This window comes from Pomacea canaliculata, linkage group LG8 (genome assembly GCF_003073045.1).
Source record: "Pomacea canaliculata isolate SZHN2017 linkage group LG8, ASM307304v1, whole genome shotgun sequence".
NCBI classification, from domain to species: domain Eukaryota; kingdom Metazoa; phylum Mollusca; class Gastropoda; order Architaenioglossa; family Ampullariidae; genus Pomacea; species Pomacea canaliculata.
The window spans coordinates 11,775,812-11,794,423 of NC_037597.1; the positions used below are offsets into that span (position 1 = coordinate 11,775,812).

Sequence of the window (18,612 nt, forward strand, 5' to 3'; positions counted from 1 at the left end):
AAATAAATCAGCTGCTTCATAGTGTCACACAAACTGTGTTTATGTGTGCGTGCGTGTGGTTGTGGTTGAAACCTTATCAAATCCACACAGTTTGTTTGACCCCCTACCATCTTTGGAAAAAAACATTCTCTTTGATTGTCTCGCCCTCGGACATAGATTGTGTACGTTTCCCCGGAACCTGTTTGTTTTTGATTTTTCTATGGTGTTACTGGGTGGCACAACTTGACCTTCTAATACAAAATGTTAATACAAAACAAAAAGGCGAGAACGAGTAAGTCACGTATATCTGCTATATTACATATCACAGCAGGTTACACAACAAATTACACAGAAAGTTAAAAAATATCGCGCAGAAGAAATTGTGACATTTTTAACTACGTAAAACAAACGTGGACAAAGGTGTATTTTGAGATGGGGTGGGAGGGGGAAGAGAGCAATTAAGCGAGCGACGTACGCTTCACTCAAAAAGCTGTGTACCCGTTGATGAGCGTGCAGTCAAGCCTGTCAAGAAAGGAAAGGACATCAAGAACACGGATGTTTCACTATTTCGCTACAGCCTACACAGACGCCACGCATAAATAATGTATGTTTGTTTCAAACGAAGCAACAGATTGAAAGTTGATAATAAGTTTGAATTTAGCAGCCTATACATATACTGTCTCTGTATTTTTGTATTGCTGTTTTTGGTCAGGTTTGGCAAGTTCAAGACGTTTATATAGTCGTCGTAATCATACCAGAGATCGAGACCGACGAGACGTTTAATATAGCAGTAATATAGCAACTGGAAGTTAGCGGCAGAAATTAACGCAGGCAAAGACGTACTTGTACATAGGTTAGTGAACTTATTTCCCTTATCTAAGAGGCGCCCGGTAGCGTAGTGGTTTAAACGATTGTTATCACTGTAACGAAAATCAAATAAAATCCCTTCTCTCAGTATATGACACCTGTTCGCAGGCCTGGCCGTAGACGGCTTATCCCTCCTCCACCACCACCTCATCTCTTTCACCTCACAGTGCAAAATCTCCTCTAGGTAGAAGCACTTTCCTGAAAACCCAACCAGATTACCCTTTTTATTATTATTTTTGTACGTTAGCGACTGTTTCACAAGGCTCATCTCCCTTGAGTAGCTCTTTCGGAAAAATAAATCAGTTTAACCTCAGGTAGTAAACTTCCTGTGTTCTCGGTTTGAGCCCACAATAACTATAGTTAAGAAACAGCCGAGTGAAACAGAGATCAGTGTGTCGACATGTGGTAGAAGTAATAAATTATCTACAGTTTATCGTTTTATCAGTTGATAAGACGAGCTAAGTTATAGCACTTTGGCGTTGCATGTTTCAGATATCTGTTGCTAGGCGATTCGTAGAGAAGGCACTGCTTGTTTGCCGTCGCTGAGAGCAAATGTTAGTACTCTCAGAAACACATGTAAAATCAGAAAAGAGTGCCAGGTACAAGCAGAACTCTCAGAGAATGAAAAAAAGGAAGTGTAAATGTACGGTACGAATTTGTACAAGGGGCAAACATAAAGACTGAATTAGGAAGACGTTTAATATTCACAGTAAAAGGGATAGCTGCCAAAATGGTTCGAGTGGCAGTTATAGGATGTGGACAGCTTGGAGTTAGAATTGCAGGTCAGTTCAGTCTCGAATAAAACAACTAAACAAGTTTCGGAAAACAGCAATAAATGATCAGTTTTAACTATTCCTTTTTTGTTATGATTACACTGTCACAGAAAATGTAAGAAAGTAATTATAGCATGATACAGTTTGTGTTTGTGTTTAATATTTTAAAATCTGTATGGCTATAAATATACCACAGAAAAGAATTACATTTTTTAGTTTGTAGAGTGTGTGTCATATGTAAAACATATGTGTATTAATTCATTTCTTTTCCTTATTACAAACGTAACATAGTCATAAGTCATGAAATTTTGTAGGCCTGTCTTGTGTACAAAAGAATACTATTTTAAAGTGATCAGTTCAGTTTAAAAATAGGGTTACTAAGTGAAATAACTAGAATGGCTTTCCTTTCTTTTATAAATTGTTTTTAAGGATAATGTAAAATTTTCCTTATTTCAGAATATTTTTAGTACTAAAAAATATGCATATATTGCAATAAAAAAATATGAAGGTAGAAAGTACAAGCAGTATGTCACCATGTTTTCATTATGCAATTTACAGGTGAACTCGCGTACCATGGACATAGAGTTAAAATGTTTGACTCGAACAAAGATGCATTGAATAAAGTGTTCTCACGCCTGCAGGAGGACCGCAAACTGCTCAAAAAAGAAGGCTTAATGGCACATGACAATTTCTTGGTAACTGGATAATTTGTTTGGCATATTTTCCATAAAGTTTTGCCCTAAATTTATTTTCTTGGTAATTATAGGTTTGTTTTACCTAATTTCCAAGATATAGCTCTTACACTTTTGAATGACACTTTTATCAACTTTTTTATACTTTAAAAAGAAAATTGAGATTTATTATTTGTGCTATTATTTGTATGTATACCAATCAGAATATTCCAAATAAAGTACCATAAAGTTTTTCTTTGATTTCATAGGCAATGTAAATACAGGACTGATTTCCAATGATGATGACTCCTGCTGCAGACAGGAGATTGAATATTTTGTTAAGTTGTGTGACAACAATTATTTAGAGTTAAACGTTAAAAAAAACAAAAGAAATGATTGTAGATTTCAGGAAAGAGAGGACTGTTTTTTATTCATTCTCTTAACTGGTTCTGAGTGACCTTTGCCGGTTAGCCTGTACACAGGTCCTTCAGAGGGCAGGATAGATGAAATGGCTGGCAAGGCTTACTACAGAACTCTTTCATGATCAGCAGCAAAGTCCTTTATACAGTCAGCAAATTCTTTTACCACACCATATGTGACTTGTTTACTGCCACTTGAATACTGCATACATTTGTGTAGGAGCACAGCGTCATGCACACATACACAGAGACAGACAGATAAGGAATAGAAGGAGAAACAGGTGATCGGAGAAATCAGCAACCTTCACTGGCTTTCACATTTAAATGCAAATGTAAGCTGCTTTTATGTTATTTAGCAGGTAAATGTTGTCCTGCTACTAACTCAATCTTATTTTGTGTTTTGTATTCACTGTACTATTTTTGCTGAATTTTGTATTGCAGGGACAAGTTTTGTGCATGAGTCTTCTGGAAGAAACTGTCAATGATGCAGAATTCATCCTTGAAGCTATCTCTGAAAACTTAGAAGCAAAGAAAGACATGTTTGAAAGTAAGTTCCCCAGTAACAATGATGTGGTTAATTGCAAAGAACATGAGACGTAATTTTGATGCAGAAACAAATACCTCTTGTGAAAAGAACAAATCGTAAGGAGTTGGTTTGTTAACTCATTCAGACCTTTGATGATAAAATATGTTATGGCCTTTACAGCATTTGTGCACATCGGTTTATGCATGTTCATTATATTTTTATACTCCCAAGTGGTCAACAAAAGGGAATAGAATTTGCTTATTTTGCATAGGGGAGCCATTTTTTTTAAATGGAGTCCCATCCCATAACACAAATTAAAAACATTGATTTGAATTTTTCTTATGTATCTTTTGTTTTGAAAGCTTTCTTGACATATGAGCACTGATGGATCACAATTTTTTTCGCCATTTTGGAACCTGTATTACACATTCAAGTTTTGGCACAAATGTGCTATAGCAGTGGTGTGCAACCTTTTCTCGCAAAGAGCCGCACATGACATGATGTAAACTCTCGCGGGTAGGAACATGGCCGTTTTGCCAGAATCATGACCTTAAAAATGAAAATTATGTCATGTCTTGTTAAAATGAGCGGCCTGGATGAGGCACCTTTGTGGGACGTGTGTGGCCCATGGGCTGTAGGTTGTGCACCCCTGTTCTATAGCATCTACTGTTGCCAGCCATGACAACAATGGCGAAGCAAGAGCTTGTGTCATCGGATACACCCAGTCCCTAAACTTTGATCAAAAATCTAAATCATTAACTCCTAAGCCAGGGGTGGGCAATTAATTTTCCCAAGGGGCCGCATGAGAAATTGGGATGGTTTTAGAGGGCCGGACTAATATAGTTAACTCAGTTTTACCCAATACTGTATATATAGTATTTATACTGGCGGGCGGGTCAGCGGGCTGGCCAGTCAGAGACAGGAGGCGGGCCGGATCCGGCCCGCGGGCTGCCCTTTGCCCAGGTCTGTCCTAAGCTGTAAATCAAAATAAATAATTCATCCAAAACTGAATTAGCTGTCTCTCTTTCTCTTGTCATGTACACTGACAACAGTCCTATACTGTTTTTGTGCCAAGTTGGTTTTTTTTACAACCATAAGTTATGTTTATTTATATTATATGATGTGTCACAATTAGAAGCCACTATCTATAGGACTAGACATCATAGTGATCAGGGTTACAAATCATGTGTAAACATGTCAACCATTGTCAAGTTCCTTTAGCACAAACAAGTGCTGTTTTGCGACAGAGTGAGGAGAAACAGTTTATTTCTCCTTACTTTAATTATAATTTTGATTTGTCCCCTGTCGTGTTTATTTTTATAATGCTTGAAATTTGTGCCTATCTTGATGTCAACATGAAAGTCAAGATCCCTGACAGTAGATTAATGTGCTGTTATCATTGCAGGAATCTCTCATCTTTGCAAAGAAAATGCCATCATCTGTACAAATTCTCTGTATCTGGACATCCATCAAATTTCAGAGCATGCCAACAGACAAGAGGTTTGCAAAAGATCATGCAATTGTGTTATACTTTTTTTTTTTCTTGATTGTGAATGTAACTGTTCACTGTGTAAATCTTGCAAGTTGATAAACAGACTTAGTGTAGTGAATGCTTTTTCCCTTTTACAGTTCTAGTTTCCACTTATTATTTGAACCAACAGTCTTCTAGCAGTCTGATTAATCTGCAGATTGAAAGAATGAGTGAATTGTCTTTACAGAGATGCCTGGGGTTACGGTTCTTGTTTCCAGTGTACTACATTCCAGAAGTGGAGGTTATTGCAGGAAGATTCACCAGCACCAATGTTATAGAAAGAGGTGAGTTTGCTTTGGACATAAGCTCATTATGAGAGATACTTCATACCATAACAAGGACACATTTTGGGCTTAGGGTTTTTGGGATTGATTTTCCAATGGGAGCAACGAAGAAAAATATGCCTCATAAGTATATTTTAACATACTGAATCCAGATCAAGTAATTTTTATCACCTATCTTTTACACAATCATGGTAAGAATTGTGCAGGAAATAGCCAAGGTTGAGTTAAGAAAATAATGACAAACATATTCGTTATTTTATTAAAATGATTTATAAGACCATGATAATTCTATGCATAGAGATTAGTAATATATAACATGATATGCATTATTTCATAGCTCCAAAAAAAAGTTAAGTTACTGTCTTCCTTAAGACACTAAGAAGAAAAAAAATCTTAACAAAAACAGGTTTCTTTAAAGAAAAAAAGATATGAAACCTTGAAGCAAGAGTCAAATGTTCTTTTAAAAGGTCAAATTTTTCTATATAACAGTCACCATGCAGTGTTATTCTTGCTGACAGTTTGAAACATTAATAAACCCACTGATCCGATCATCCTTTACATGAAAAGCCCATGAAATTTCTTTCTGAAAAGAAGTACTTACTTGTATATTTCAGTACGAGTCTGGTTGGAAAGAATGGGTAAGACAATGTTTTTTAGATCAGGGCATCATCCACTCATCCTGACTGAGGAGCAGCGTGAAGAAAGAAAAAATGGTGAGGCTGTAACTGGCCTTCTGTTAAACATTTAACCAGTACAAATCTCTTATTTGTGTACTGGTCTCTCTCTCTCCAGCAAGTTTAAAACAATCTGTATAAATCCATCTAGTCCAATTATATTAAAGTTTACCTTGCATTTAAAACAAGTTCAGATGGTATTGAAACTAAGACCTAGCTACATCTAAAAGCAATGTTGAGTGTTACAGAACAGATCAACATTTTGTCTTTTTTTATAGGATATTCAAGATAACATCTCTATCTTTCGTTTTTGTCTACATTTCAGAGGTTTTGTTCATTGTCCAAACAACTGTTGTTAATTTCAGCCAGACTTAAACAGATAACAAACTCATCAGGTGGAGCATTGTACATGGAAAAAGCTGTGCCCCCTCTTTTTCACAAGGGAAACAGGACTCCCAGTAGAGATGATGAGGATTGTAAGTTCTTTTGTGGATTTAGTAACAGTAATGTTTTTAAAATTCCTTTTATACTAAGCATCATGGTTTTAAAGTACACACTATGCCTGTAGAAAATGACTTTAAAAGGTTACATTTAAATAATGCCCAACTTTTGTGGTATAGATGCACTGTATCAAACTTAAATTCTAGGCCTTGTATGCAGGAAGCCCTGATTGAACTCATGTCACAATGGTGTACGAAAATTCTATTGCAGGGACCCCTCATATGATAGCCAGCGATCGGGGGCCCCTGCTTGCAAATTTTCACGTACTATTGTGACAATAGTCCAATTAGGGCTTCCTGCATATGAGGCCTGGAGGAAGAGAATATAATAACTGTATCACACAGAGAACCCCTGTATAGTGCTGTGCTGAAAAGAAAACATTTTATATTTTGTTGTTTCTTTGGATGTGTAGTTCACATTGCTAAATTCTTCATTTCTTCTACATTTACCTGTCTCAACTTAAAGCCATACTACCTGCTGACATGGACAGAGAATGTGCAATCTGCATGGCACGTGTACGAGACTGTCTACTGAATCCTTGCCATCACATGGTGACATGCTACAAGTGTGGGACACTGCTTCAGCAACGCCATGACAGCTGTCCTATATGTCGAACGGACATTGTGAACACAGTGCGAGTCTTCTACTCATAAAACTACTTTTTAACCACTCATCCACTGCACTAAGTAAGTGATATGAAAGAAATAACCAGAGCTATAAAAATGAATCTCAGTCTGCAGGCATGGATGGTAATGAGATATCTAAAGAAAATTAGATGGCTGTAAAGAAAGTGTGAAAAAATTGACTTTTTTTCTTAACCAAATCATATGTCCATGAAAGAGCACTTGAGAGTTAGGAGATGACATTGCACAGTCCATGCAACTGCAATCATTGCAAATATGCCAATAGACAAATACTTGAAGAACAAACCAGCTGTAATCATGTATCAAGGGATCTTATGGTTATTTCTACCCCACCCAGAAGCATTAACTGGTGTAAACTTAATCAACTCTACATTTTAATCAATTTAAAGACTTAAATGGAAATGTTTTATGGCCAGGAAGAAAAAAAAATATAAATATATTTTAAAAGCATTAATATGCATCCCAGAATGTCTTTGGATAAAGGCATATGTATTTAAGGAACAAATCCTACTACACTACGTGCAAAATACTGAAAGTTAAAAATGGTAATATGTATTTATTTTGCATATTCTGCTTATTTTGTTTATTGGATGTATTGTATTTCCATATGCACATCTTTAACTGCTCTATAAATACTTTAAAATGATTCTTAATATTCATTCCTAAAATTTATTTGTATTGTTCATATTTATATCAAATGTTAGTCTTGATTTCTCATAAAACTGTTATGACACTTTAAATCTACTTTGTTATATATTGTGGGCGGTCCGGTGGTGCAAAGGTTAGCGGCTGTCACCAATACAGTGAAGGTTGGCTGTCCCGGGTTCAACTCTCGTCTCGGGCACGCTGTTCTTTCTCTGCAAGTGGCATATGTTTACAGGACTGACTGCCTGCCTTGCCATGATATAGCCATAGTTGCTGGCACAGTGTAAAACACCAATACCCCCCCTCCCCTTGTTATATATTGTCTAAGAAGAATATTATTGGTATTTTAAGATGACAGAAACCATGAAGCGATACATCAGTAAAAATAATCAAATGTTAAATTTTGTTTTAGATAATCAATACTCCTTTTAAAACAAAACTTTTGAAATGAAAAATCAATGTTTTCAGCAGCAGCAAATAAAATTAACATTCAGAAGATTATTTTAAGTATTTCCCTTTTACTTCCCCTATTATTACCCTTTTGAATTCTACAACAATCATTTACATATTTATTAAACTTTCTTCAGCACAGTAATTTTTTGTGTGAAACTGCATCTAGTACTCCCCACCCTATTAAAAAAAAAATACCATGATTTTATGAACAATATTACTTTGCAGCATCTTGGCATTTTGGGGGAAGTTTTGGAAGCATTGCTCAAGCTGTCCTAACATTAAGCAAGAACAACCAGTATTTTTTAATGAATATCTAGATGCATGTTTACATGCTGGAAAATGGATTTTGGTGTCTTCTTTTTTTTTTTTTTATAAATTAGAATGTACTTCTTTAGGTATCAGTAGGTACATGGTGAGTTTTTGCTCATTCTGTATAAGTTGTCCCCCTTCATCCAATCCCTGCCACTGTCCCTACTGTCCACCTCATGCTGTTCGATCAAAAATATTCACCTAATGCACAACAGCAGAAGTGCTTCTCAGAGACTGAGAAATATGGAATACTTTCTTCCTACACAAAAATGTCCAACACACATTTCCTGTTTACCCTAGTGCATAGTCAACAGTTAAATGTCAGTTTCCATGTTTGATATTTAGAAGTTTCTTTGAAATAAAAGATGCCTTTTCTCTTTAATTGTTTCTATAAATAAAGACAAAGAACAAGATTACATTGGGATATTTTATTTTCTTCTTCGGCATCAACTATTGTATGCATCATATGTATAACCCCCCCAAAAAAAAATCTCCATTTTATTTTGCAAAAAGACTAGGGTACACAGTTAAAGTGTTTGGATATCTTGAATAAAGCATGGAAAAAAATGTGTCCAATGTTATAATGTGCATTTAGAGTTCATTGTTCCTTAAAGGAAAACTCAGAGAACTGACCGTCATTTTGCCTTTTCTATTTAACTGTAACCTGCAGATCCTAGGGGATGAAACAGCTCTATATACCATTCCCATTTCCATTATCCTGCAAGCAGCATAGACTGTTTGATGGCCAGGGCAAGTGATGCACAATGTACCCTCAGTCAATAGCAAAAGTAAAGTAGTTGTTCATATTGCAGAAAATTGAATGAATCAAAAGCAGCCATTCAGAAATGTCGATAAAAAATAAGGGACTAATGTTTAAAAAAAAAACCTTGATAATAATCAAATATGAAAGAATATAATAAACATCTTATATTGAAAAAAACACACTTTTGTGTCTGTTCTCTCCTGTTGGTACACACCAATTCTGTCCACTGTCCAAGAATAATTTACGACTGATGAAAAGCAAGTACTTTCCTCATGTAATGGAGGAAAGTAAAATGTAAGGAATCCTAAATACTAACATCAGTTCAGAATATTCACATACACATTATGCGATCATGATATGAAAGTGGTGGTTTTATATCAAGTTTTATTTTCATTATGAAAGCAGATCATCATTCATATTATCACGTAGTACTTTTCAAAGAACTAGATTATGAAGTTACCTCTAAACAATAATTCCTGGACCCTATCCTTAGTAGGTAATGCACCATCATCAAAACATGACATTTTCTTTATTTTAAACACTATTTTCAAAGTCCAAAGACCTTTTCCCCGAGACAAAACTGTCTTCTTGGAATCTTCTATTACTGTTATCAGATTCTCTAAGCATATGAAACAGACAAGTAACAAGATTGAATGATGATACGCATAGATTGAGTTCTGCTTACATTCTGTCAAAATGCTCATCAACTGATATGAATGTGCCGATTTTACAAGTTAAAATATAGTGTATGCTTCAGCTGTCATATTTTCTCTGACTAGGTGACATATCCAGGGTAATTCAGTCTGCCATAGCACTCCTGTCAGCTTTAGTTCTTTTCCACATAAAAAATATCCCTGTAGAAACTTTAGGAACTTGACTTTTTCCTTTTGCATTTTACTGAGCCTAGATGATAAATGTAATTTTTGATAAGGTAAAACGTTATGCAAATATGCAGCAAGAAAAGGACACCATTACTAAACATACACTTACTAAAAAGCTGATGTCTAGGGTTTAAAATACTCCAGTGACCTGATGAATACATTAAACAATGAACTGCAATCTTAATAAAAATTTCTAGTAGGTGAATCTACACATTTCATAAAATGTCTTTTCACACCAACTCAATGAACAGCTTAGAGGAAGACTTTCCTGACAAAAGAGTTTGCATGGGTAGACAATACTTAATTTCTGTTCAAACACGCACAAATAGTAAAAATCCATGGATAAATGGTTGATGAATGAGCATGGAAAATGAATTACACTTCAGGAAAAAAAAACGGTTATGGGACTTGTGTTTAAAGTATTTGTCATTTAGCAACAGTCTTCCCAAGACAACCATCCTTGCACAGTGATTTATGCAAGTTTAAAAACCATGGTGAAATTTGCTGGTGCAAAACTGTGTATTTCTGTAGGTAGATTGGAAAATTGTCTCAAAATTAGGAACATAATTTAGGATTGTTTATTCAGAAACATTAAGTTAGGCCATTTAATTTTAGACCTTTTTATTTTCTGTTTCCCAACTAAAATTTCAAAAAATATCAAACATTTGTCAACATGGTGTAGATATAAACATTTGCAGTCCCATAATTGCTGCAAATATTAGTACACTCCAATTATTTTTCTATTTACTTAACATCTTGTCTTTCATAATTATGTATGCATGAACTGACAAACTAACATTAAGTGCAAGTTAGATTAACTAGGGATTTTACATTTTGTACCACACACTCAAAGAACCCAGTTATTTTACAAGTACATAGATCAAGTGGAATGTCTTGACAATTATTTAACATTTTTGTAGCATATGGCTAGTTTCATTCATTGAAGATAAAACTACAAGATCTTATTAAAAATATACCTACAAGATCCTCTTATGCACATAGCTATTTATATATGTCACTAACAACAGTTGGATTCAATTAATTATAATTTTATTCACAAAGGCTTTGAATTGTATATTGACAACAGAAACTTTTGGAATCCAATCTACATCATTATGTATACCTAACTCTGAGAACCAGTCTCTCTCCCTCTTACTCTCTCTCTCACACACATACACATGCCTATGTGCCAGTGCCAAGGTGCCTTATAGAATGTCCTTTTGTACATAACCTTCAACTATCTTTGGTGCTGGAATGTTTCACCTCGCATCAACTACACATAATTTCATCGTGTTATCACCCTAAATGGAATGCAGACAAATGAGGTCTCCAATGTTTAAACAAATGTAATAGACTTTTTCCCAAGCAGGTATAAATGTATTGTAATGGTGCAGACTACAGCAGTAAAGACAGTTTGTGGATGCAGATTACACAGCTATATTTTTTCATTTAGAAAATTCATTGCAATAGAAAAGCTTAAGATTTTAAGTACTCACGGACTGATAAAGAGCAATGACAAATAAAGCATAGAGTGTACAAATAGCTCTACTAAAATTAATCACTACAGATATGATGATAAAATAGATTCAGTGCATTTTTGGATTTAAAAGATTTTGAAGATGCTATTTACTACTCTTCAGTAAGCATGTGCTGCAATCTCATTTATGCCAAGCAGTATATTTTTCTTATTCCCTTCTCCCTCAGAGTTCACCTGTCAACAATACAATGAGGATTGTCTGTCCTGGGTTCAGATCTCATCTTTGGCATGCTGTTCTTTCCTTGCATGTTGCATTTGTTTATGAGGCTGGCTGCTTTGCCATGATCTAGACTTAGTTGCTGGCTTGGTACAAAACACCTTTCCCCCTTTCCCTCAATTACAAATCACCCTTCTTCATTTGTCTGAAGGCAAGACATGCATCCACTTGTTCAATAAGAAAATACTTTGCTACAGTTTATGCAGTTCTTATGAGAAAGACTGATAAAATGACATGATTATTAAAAGCACAATCCATGCAGCATTTGATAAACATCTTTTAACTACAAAATAACAATAACATATTAATAAACTTTTTACTATACAAAAACAAACAAGCTGAGTGCCAAAGTTTTCCTTTGGTGCCAAGCAATTTTATGAAGAGCAAAATATATGAGTATATTTATTTTCTATTTTACTTACATTTATGACCTTAATTTCTTTGCTGCATAACATCAAAGATTTGGGGCAATCATCAACAAGTATATACATTAGATTAGTTTTGTGTTCTTTCGGTGAACAAGACAGAGGTAAATGGATCAACATTGTTATCAACAAAAAGGAAAAATCCCCCTACTTGTTACTAGTTCTAGAAATTTACACACAATGCTCTACAAGCCAAAGCTAAGTACAGCACATAATTTGCTAGCCTTTCTCTAAGAAGACGTGTATCACTCTGCATGTGCAGACATCGAAAATATGCATGTAAAAATAAGGCCCTGAGTTGAATACTTTCACAACCACTGGAACAGAAAACTGAGCAGCAGTTAACATACAGTAGTTATGTTTTCAGTATCGAGTTTCTGTTGTAATTGTGACCCTCTGGTGCCAGTCCCCTAAACATCATCATTCATAAAAACTTTAAAATTCTTTGATAATAGTAACAGAATTTATAAAGCTCATTTCTATGTCTAACGCACAGTGCTCACAAGATAACTGTCGAACCAATAATGATATGCCACAGCCAATTTCCAACTGCACTTTTTATTCAAGGGTGATATATTACAAAAAAATATGTAATTATTCGTCTGCTTCCTGACTGGCAGAAACTCAAAGTCCAGCGCATATAACACTGTCCAGTGCAACTGCAGGTAATATCTGAACTTATTAAAGTGGGGTATCTACCCCCTAAACATCTCAACTCATTAAAGTGGGGTATCTACCTATACAAAGTGAATTTCGGAATTTTATTGTTTGTAAAAAAGTTGAAATTCCATTACAGTAGAGTTAAGTTTGTTTACGCTCACATAATCTGTTGACCATTTCTCTCAATACTACTGTAGTTTATTGAAAGGTATTCAAATGATAGTTGTCTATAATACTGACGTAGTACTTATAAAAGGTTTGTCTAGGTCAGTCATAATTTTATTAAAATGTTTAGAGAGCACTTTCGATGTCATTCCTTTATTCCTCTACATAAATGACGCTCCTTCGATAAAATCCCTCAAAATGTTGTAATTACATTCCTCCTTGTTGGCCTGATCCTTTTGTGTCGACTACAATCACTTTTTTCTCTAGACATGTCCGTGCTCTTATCATTTGCAGTGTGCAGATGTTCTGTCGTCTGCACGTGTCGTCTGCATGCCAGACAAAGTTAGCTCGCTTTAATCACATGGGCCGTTTTGACCAATCAAACAACAATTTCACGCAAGCACCACACAGCCATCATGTCGGTCTGATCAAGGATTGATCCAAGTCACGTTTGAGTATGTGTATCACTTTGCTTCTAGCCCCTTGCTCCATCAAGTGAGCAGTGACATTCCGATTAAGTTGATTCGCGATTTGAGGTATGATGGAGAGTGCGAATGTCGAAAGGTTCGATTTAAGTAATCGTGACTGAACTTGATTGTGGGGTAGGGAAAGAATTAAGGAGCAAAGTATACAGTAATTAATTTGCTATCGCTGGATTAAAAATAAAGAAAACGGTTAAAAGATACAAAAATTAAAAAAAATTAGAAAGTGGTGTAAATCTTGACCACAAGCAATATATATTTTGTGAACAGCAGCGAATTAACAGGCGGAACAGTAACCTGTATGCAAATTTTCGATTGTCATAACTTCATAAAATCTGTCTTTAATCTTGAAACTCATTGAAGGCTTCCCAGAGAGTTATTATTTCTACAAAGGACTGTTTTTCACAGTCCAAAATAGTGTTTCCTCAAACTATGGGAACAGACCGCTCTCGTGGTGCCAGCCTACAAACACATAGAAACAGTGGCACATACTGACATCACCGATGTACATGGATACCTTTACATCAAAGCTGTAACCAGGAGAGCTGGCACCACGTGTTTATTAACTGTTTCTGTGGACATTCGTCACATTTTTGCAGTAGCAGAGGTAGACAAAACTAGCGAGGTAACAGAAGGCAGCTCAGAGCGCTGTTCCCATTGACACGTGGCACATGCCTAGATTGTAAGTGTAACCGTATTTCTGCTTGATCGGTGAATTGTAAACTGTGTATTAATTACAACATAAGTTAGGTCCGGATATTTGTAACAAAGGGCCTCTGTAAACTAAACTCGACACAAAGAAAGTTTTAAAAAATAAAAGCAAAGCAATTACGACGTTTAAAAATGGTGAGAAAATACAAAATCTGAAAAAGCTGGGGTGGAGAGGATCACACTGATATCACCATCGCATCATGGTCAGGGCCATTTCTTTGATTTTAAAACTGTTCCAGCAAAGTCTTCGCCTTTTGAGCGTTACACTAACAGTCCATGTCATCGTCTGTACTAGCACTGACAGAAATAGACTTGGTATTGGCATTATTGTCCAAGTGGGACATCAAGTCTATCACCGTGCCGGCCTTCAAGTCTGCGGGCCCCGGTGAGATCACGCGGGCGGGACCGTTCGTAAAGACCGGGGAAGCACTCCGACTGGAAGAACCAGAACTGGTCAGGTCGGACATGTTGGACAGATCCTCCCGCGCGGAGTACACACTATGGGCCAGAACGCCCTCCCCCACTCGGTCGACGCCCAGTAACACAGGTGTGTCCAAAACCGAGTCGTCTTCATCTCCATCCCCGATGACATTGTTGTCGGTCCAGTCGCTGATAGAATCGTCCTGCGGGATCTCGGGGAAGGAGCCCGACCGCACGAGGCGGGTGCCGGACCAATCCAGCGCGTGCCGCTCATCTTCCGCCTCCTCGCCACGCCGCTGTCGCTGTCGCTCCAGCTCTTCGCGCATTGAGTTGGCGCGAACGATGTACGCCCGCAGCTCTTCGCTGTCGCTGTTGATCGCGTCTGCGGAGGATGTACGGATGATGCCGCCCGTGCTGCTGTTGCTGCTGTCGTTGCTGCTATTGCTGGAATTTCTACTGGCACCGTTCCTCGGTTTGTGCAGCGGTACATTAATCGGCACACCCGTGATCACGTCGTCGCGCACCTCGAAAGCCAGTCCACGCGGTTGCCGCGTCGTGCTGTTGGGCAGCTGAGTGCCCTTGGCGTAGCCGTTGCCAAGGGGCTGTTGCATTGCTAAAGGCACGAACTCGTCGTACACACCTCCCTTCTCTGCACCTGCCTGGATGCCTACCCATCCCTGCGTTCCAGGAGGGAACGCATTCATGGCGATCAAACGTTCCAACATGCCATCATCGAGTTGTCGGACTTTAGGTTCTTCCTTTTTCGGAACTCTATTGTTGCCGTCCTGCCTCGTGTCACTGGGCAAGGACAGGGCATGTGCATCTCGAGTCGCTACACTTGCTTCCATCAGTTCTTCTTCTACCGCCTCCTGTTCAGGAGAGGCGGGTCGCACCCACTCAGGCATCTTTACGTTGGCAAACGCGTCCTCGGGTCGCAGCCGTTCCGTCATCGGGTTCCGCTGTCTCCACCAGCGAGAACGCGATGTTCTTGCTGTCGATGACCACGTTTCGCTCGACGAAAGACTGAAGGATCTGCTCCTCGTCAGCTTCTGGCTCTGGGTCGTTGTCCTTGTTCTTCTCCCGGGGAACCGCATGTGCAGTCGTTGCTGCTGCTGTCTGGACTCTCTCTTTCACGTCTTCCACTTCCAGCCTGACTTGCTCGGGCTCGAAAAGGACAAGGCTGGCGTTGCTGGCTTTCTTCTTTCGTTCGGGCTTGCTAGGCACCAACTTTGGCGACATGCTTTCGCGCCTGAGAGCTGGATTCTCGAAGACGGAGTCGACCGGAATGTCTTTCTTCTTGCCGTCCCTCACCTGGTCCATGAGGTCAGCATATTGCCGCGCAGCTTCTGTGTCGAGCCTGCTTTTCCTTCTGCCCTCAGTGTCATCTTTCTGGAAATTAACAGAGACTGGCGATTCGGCTAGCATGGCGGCGGCCGCCGAATGATCAACAGTGTCCTTGCCCGGCAAGCTCCACCTCCTTCCTGCCCATCGTGGTGGCCGAGGTTTGGCACGTGAACCATGACGTCAGCTGTCACTTCATTCCTGCTGTGCGCAGTGGACGGCGGGGGGCTGGAATAGGTTTGAGACAAACCTTTTGACTTCCTGTCGGCTGGTCTCTGCCTCTTGTCGGATTCTTTTCTAGTCTCCGTTTTCATTTCGCTCTGCGAGCGCTTGGGTCTGAAGGCCGGATCTTTGATGCGCTGCAGCGCGTCTAGAGACTGGCTTCGGTAGATGGGGTGTTTGAGCTGCTCGCTGGAGCCGCTGCGGGGGTCGGAGGAGCCGCTGCGTTCCTTCTGCACCGTGACTTTGACCGGGTAGGGCGAGGCGTAGCTCAAGATGGTCAGCGCGTCCTCGTACACAATGTTCTCGTATGCGATGGTCACGCTGACGATGCGATCGCCTGTAGGAAACAAGAACACAAAATATTGTTACTTCCTGGTCAGAAAAGAGTCGCACATCAAAGAAATGACAACATTTCTAGGCCAGCTAGTATCGTTTAAAGAATTATCTATATCATCACTTTCTGGCCAACAACGAGTAGCATGCCAAAAACAGTTTTCAGTAGCAAGAAGTAGCGATTGTGACCTCGTGTACGTGTGATCTTTGAAGGCGTTTGTTTATCGAGAACGGAATCTGCCAAAATAATATCTTGCACTGATCATTACCCGCTCGTTAAAAAAAAAAAGTGCTTTCCACTAGACCTTTAAGAAGAAGAAAGATCCGGCGTCTGCTGAAAGCGAGAGCACGTTAGCTTACCAACTTTGATCTTGCCCGACTCTACGGCTGGCCCTCGGTTGTGCACCTGACTGACGTAGATGCCGTCACGCATGTTGCCGGAGATGTTAAAGCCCAGACCAATGATGTCCTGACTCTGCAGCCACACGCTCACCATCTCCGGTCCCTGCACGTGCATAATGTGTCATGATTAGTAACAGGTGACTGACGCGTGCAGATGGACGATGAGATTGGACAGGAGGGTCAAGTGCAGTTATTAAATTGAAGGAAGAAAAGTGTTTTCATTAAGGGGGAAGCGTGACAAAATATAAACAAACATTATATTTCAAGAAAAAGTGAAATCAAGTAAGGCAGAAAGAAAGGATGTTATCTGAACACATTTGTTTGCACACGTCATCACACCCAGAATTCAAAGGTCGTGTTTCCTATGTCAACCGCAGGTTTTAACCGTGTACAGCTGGGGCAGGTGAAGACTAACGGAGACTGCATATTACAATACTTTCCGCCTGACCCTGTTAGTCTACTGAATCACTCGGGCAAAACAGTTGTCATCGACCAGACCCACGCCCGCCATCGCCGGCTGACACCAAACCAGAAGAGCTGACCGATTTTTCTTTATTGGCTGATTGAATGAATGAAACATCATCTAGGGTCAGGCAAGGCATCGTGATTTATGCAACACATGGCACTGAGTTTTTACATGCTTCGTGAATCGGGAAGAAAGTAACTACGCAATTTTTAAAACCCGAAAATATACACGTGAAGAAAATTCAAGCGCCGATTGTTCCAGTAAAAGAAATCTCGGCATGATTGACAAGTGTACGCACGTGTGCAGGAGTGGATGGATGCTTGCTTCAGCATGTGTGCACCCAAAATGGATACTTATATATGTTGTTGCTGTCGCTACTACCACCGTCAACTTATGACAAAGGAATTCAACAGTTATAGCGGCTGGATGACAAGACTGACCATGTGCCGAAAGTTATCGTCCAGAGAGCCGCAGGACACGTGTCGGTGAAGGCCGTCTGGAAAGTCTGGGGAAGGGAAAGACGTCCACGTCTTCTTGTAGCCATCTGTGATGGGCGACTGCAACCAAGCAACACACACGCACACACGAACGCATGCACGCACACACACAACTCACTAACAGCTCTAACCCTATGTATAAAATAAAAATATAAGAGCAAAGAATCTAACAGGGAGAAAGCTCTGATCCCTCTCCCAGCTCAACAGAGCAGGTAAATATCTGATTAATGGTTCACCGATACCATCGCCATCAAGACATTAACCTGCGTATCAGCTGCTGTAGCTGTCACACGGCCAGTCTCCCTGTCTACCACCGTGCAGCCCCTACACATAGCCAATAAAGCTGTTGACTCCCTCCTTTCTTGATGGGATCCACGGTAGTATGACCGTTTGTCATGAGTGTTATGACAATGAAATGGTTAACTGTAGTCTCTCCTGTTATACACTGAGACAAGTACTTTTTCACAGCGTTCTTCAGAGAAGTATCATTACGGGTGGAGAACGCTCGAAAAGCGATGTCGAGAGTTTTTATTATCTTTCGAGGAAACGGACATGTCAGTGAGCTCAATACCAGTGAGGCACACAGTACTTTGCCTAGTCCACCCATCTGTCAAGTATGGGTACCTGACTCCACACAAGGCTGGGGAACATTAAAGTAGTAAGAACTAGGTGAGACGGGTACCGCCCCTACAAGAAGCTGATACTGAGAAAAGTATAGTCTTTTAACATCTCTCTTGTCAACGACCTTTAAAAAAGAAAGGGGATGACTTTTTCTTTCTGGAAAGTGTGCAAAATGCGTTTTATGTATGTAAGT

At 39.1% G+C, this 18,612-nt stretch overlaps 2 protein-coding genes across 5 annotated transcripts in view; one reads left to right on the forward strand and one right to left on the reverse strand.

The window, feature by feature from the left end:
* The window catches only part of LOC112570076 (probable 3-hydroxybutyryl-CoA dehydrogenase), a 28,146-nt gene extending 19,030 nt beyond the window's left edge, over positions 1–9,116 (forward strand). For 2 of the 4 annotated variants that reach the window (XM_025248293.1, XM_025248294.1), the window contains exons 3-9: positions 2,178–2,314; positions 3,151–3,256; positions 4,641–4,735; positions 4,954–5,050; positions 5,665–5,763; positions 6,090–6,200; positions 6,691–8,843. In XM_025248293.1, coding sequence (XP_025104078.1) covers positions 2,210–2,314; positions 3,151–3,256; positions 4,641–4,735; positions 4,954–5,050; positions 5,665–5,763; positions 6,090–6,200; positions 6,691–6,878 — 801 coding nt within the window. In that variant the 5' untranslated portion in view covers positions 2,178–2,209 and the 3' untranslated portion in view covers positions 6,879–8,843. Of the gene's footprint in view, positions 1–1,144; positions 1,629–2,177; positions 2,315–3,150; positions 3,257–4,640; positions 4,736–4,953; positions 5,051–5,664; positions 5,764–6,089; positions 6,201–6,690 lie in introns of those variants that run through there. The other 2 variants (XM_025248292.1, XM_025248291.1) reach the window with 2 other exon arrangements.
* Positions 8,694–18,612, reverse strand: part of LOC112570075 (protein AHNAK2-like) — a 33,678-nt gene continuing 23,759 nt past the window's right edge. Inside the window, exons 4-6 of the mRNA XM_025248290.1 lie at positions 17,742–17,858; positions 16,794–16,938; positions 8,694–16,437 (exon numbers count right to left, since the gene is read on the reverse strand). Of these exons, the coding sequence (XP_025104075.1) occupies positions 15,956–16,437; positions 16,794–16,938; positions 17,742–17,858 (744 nt within the window). The 3' untranslated portion in view covers positions 8,694–15,955. The remainder of the gene's footprint in view (positions 16,438–16,793; positions 16,939–17,741; positions 17,859–18,612) is intronic.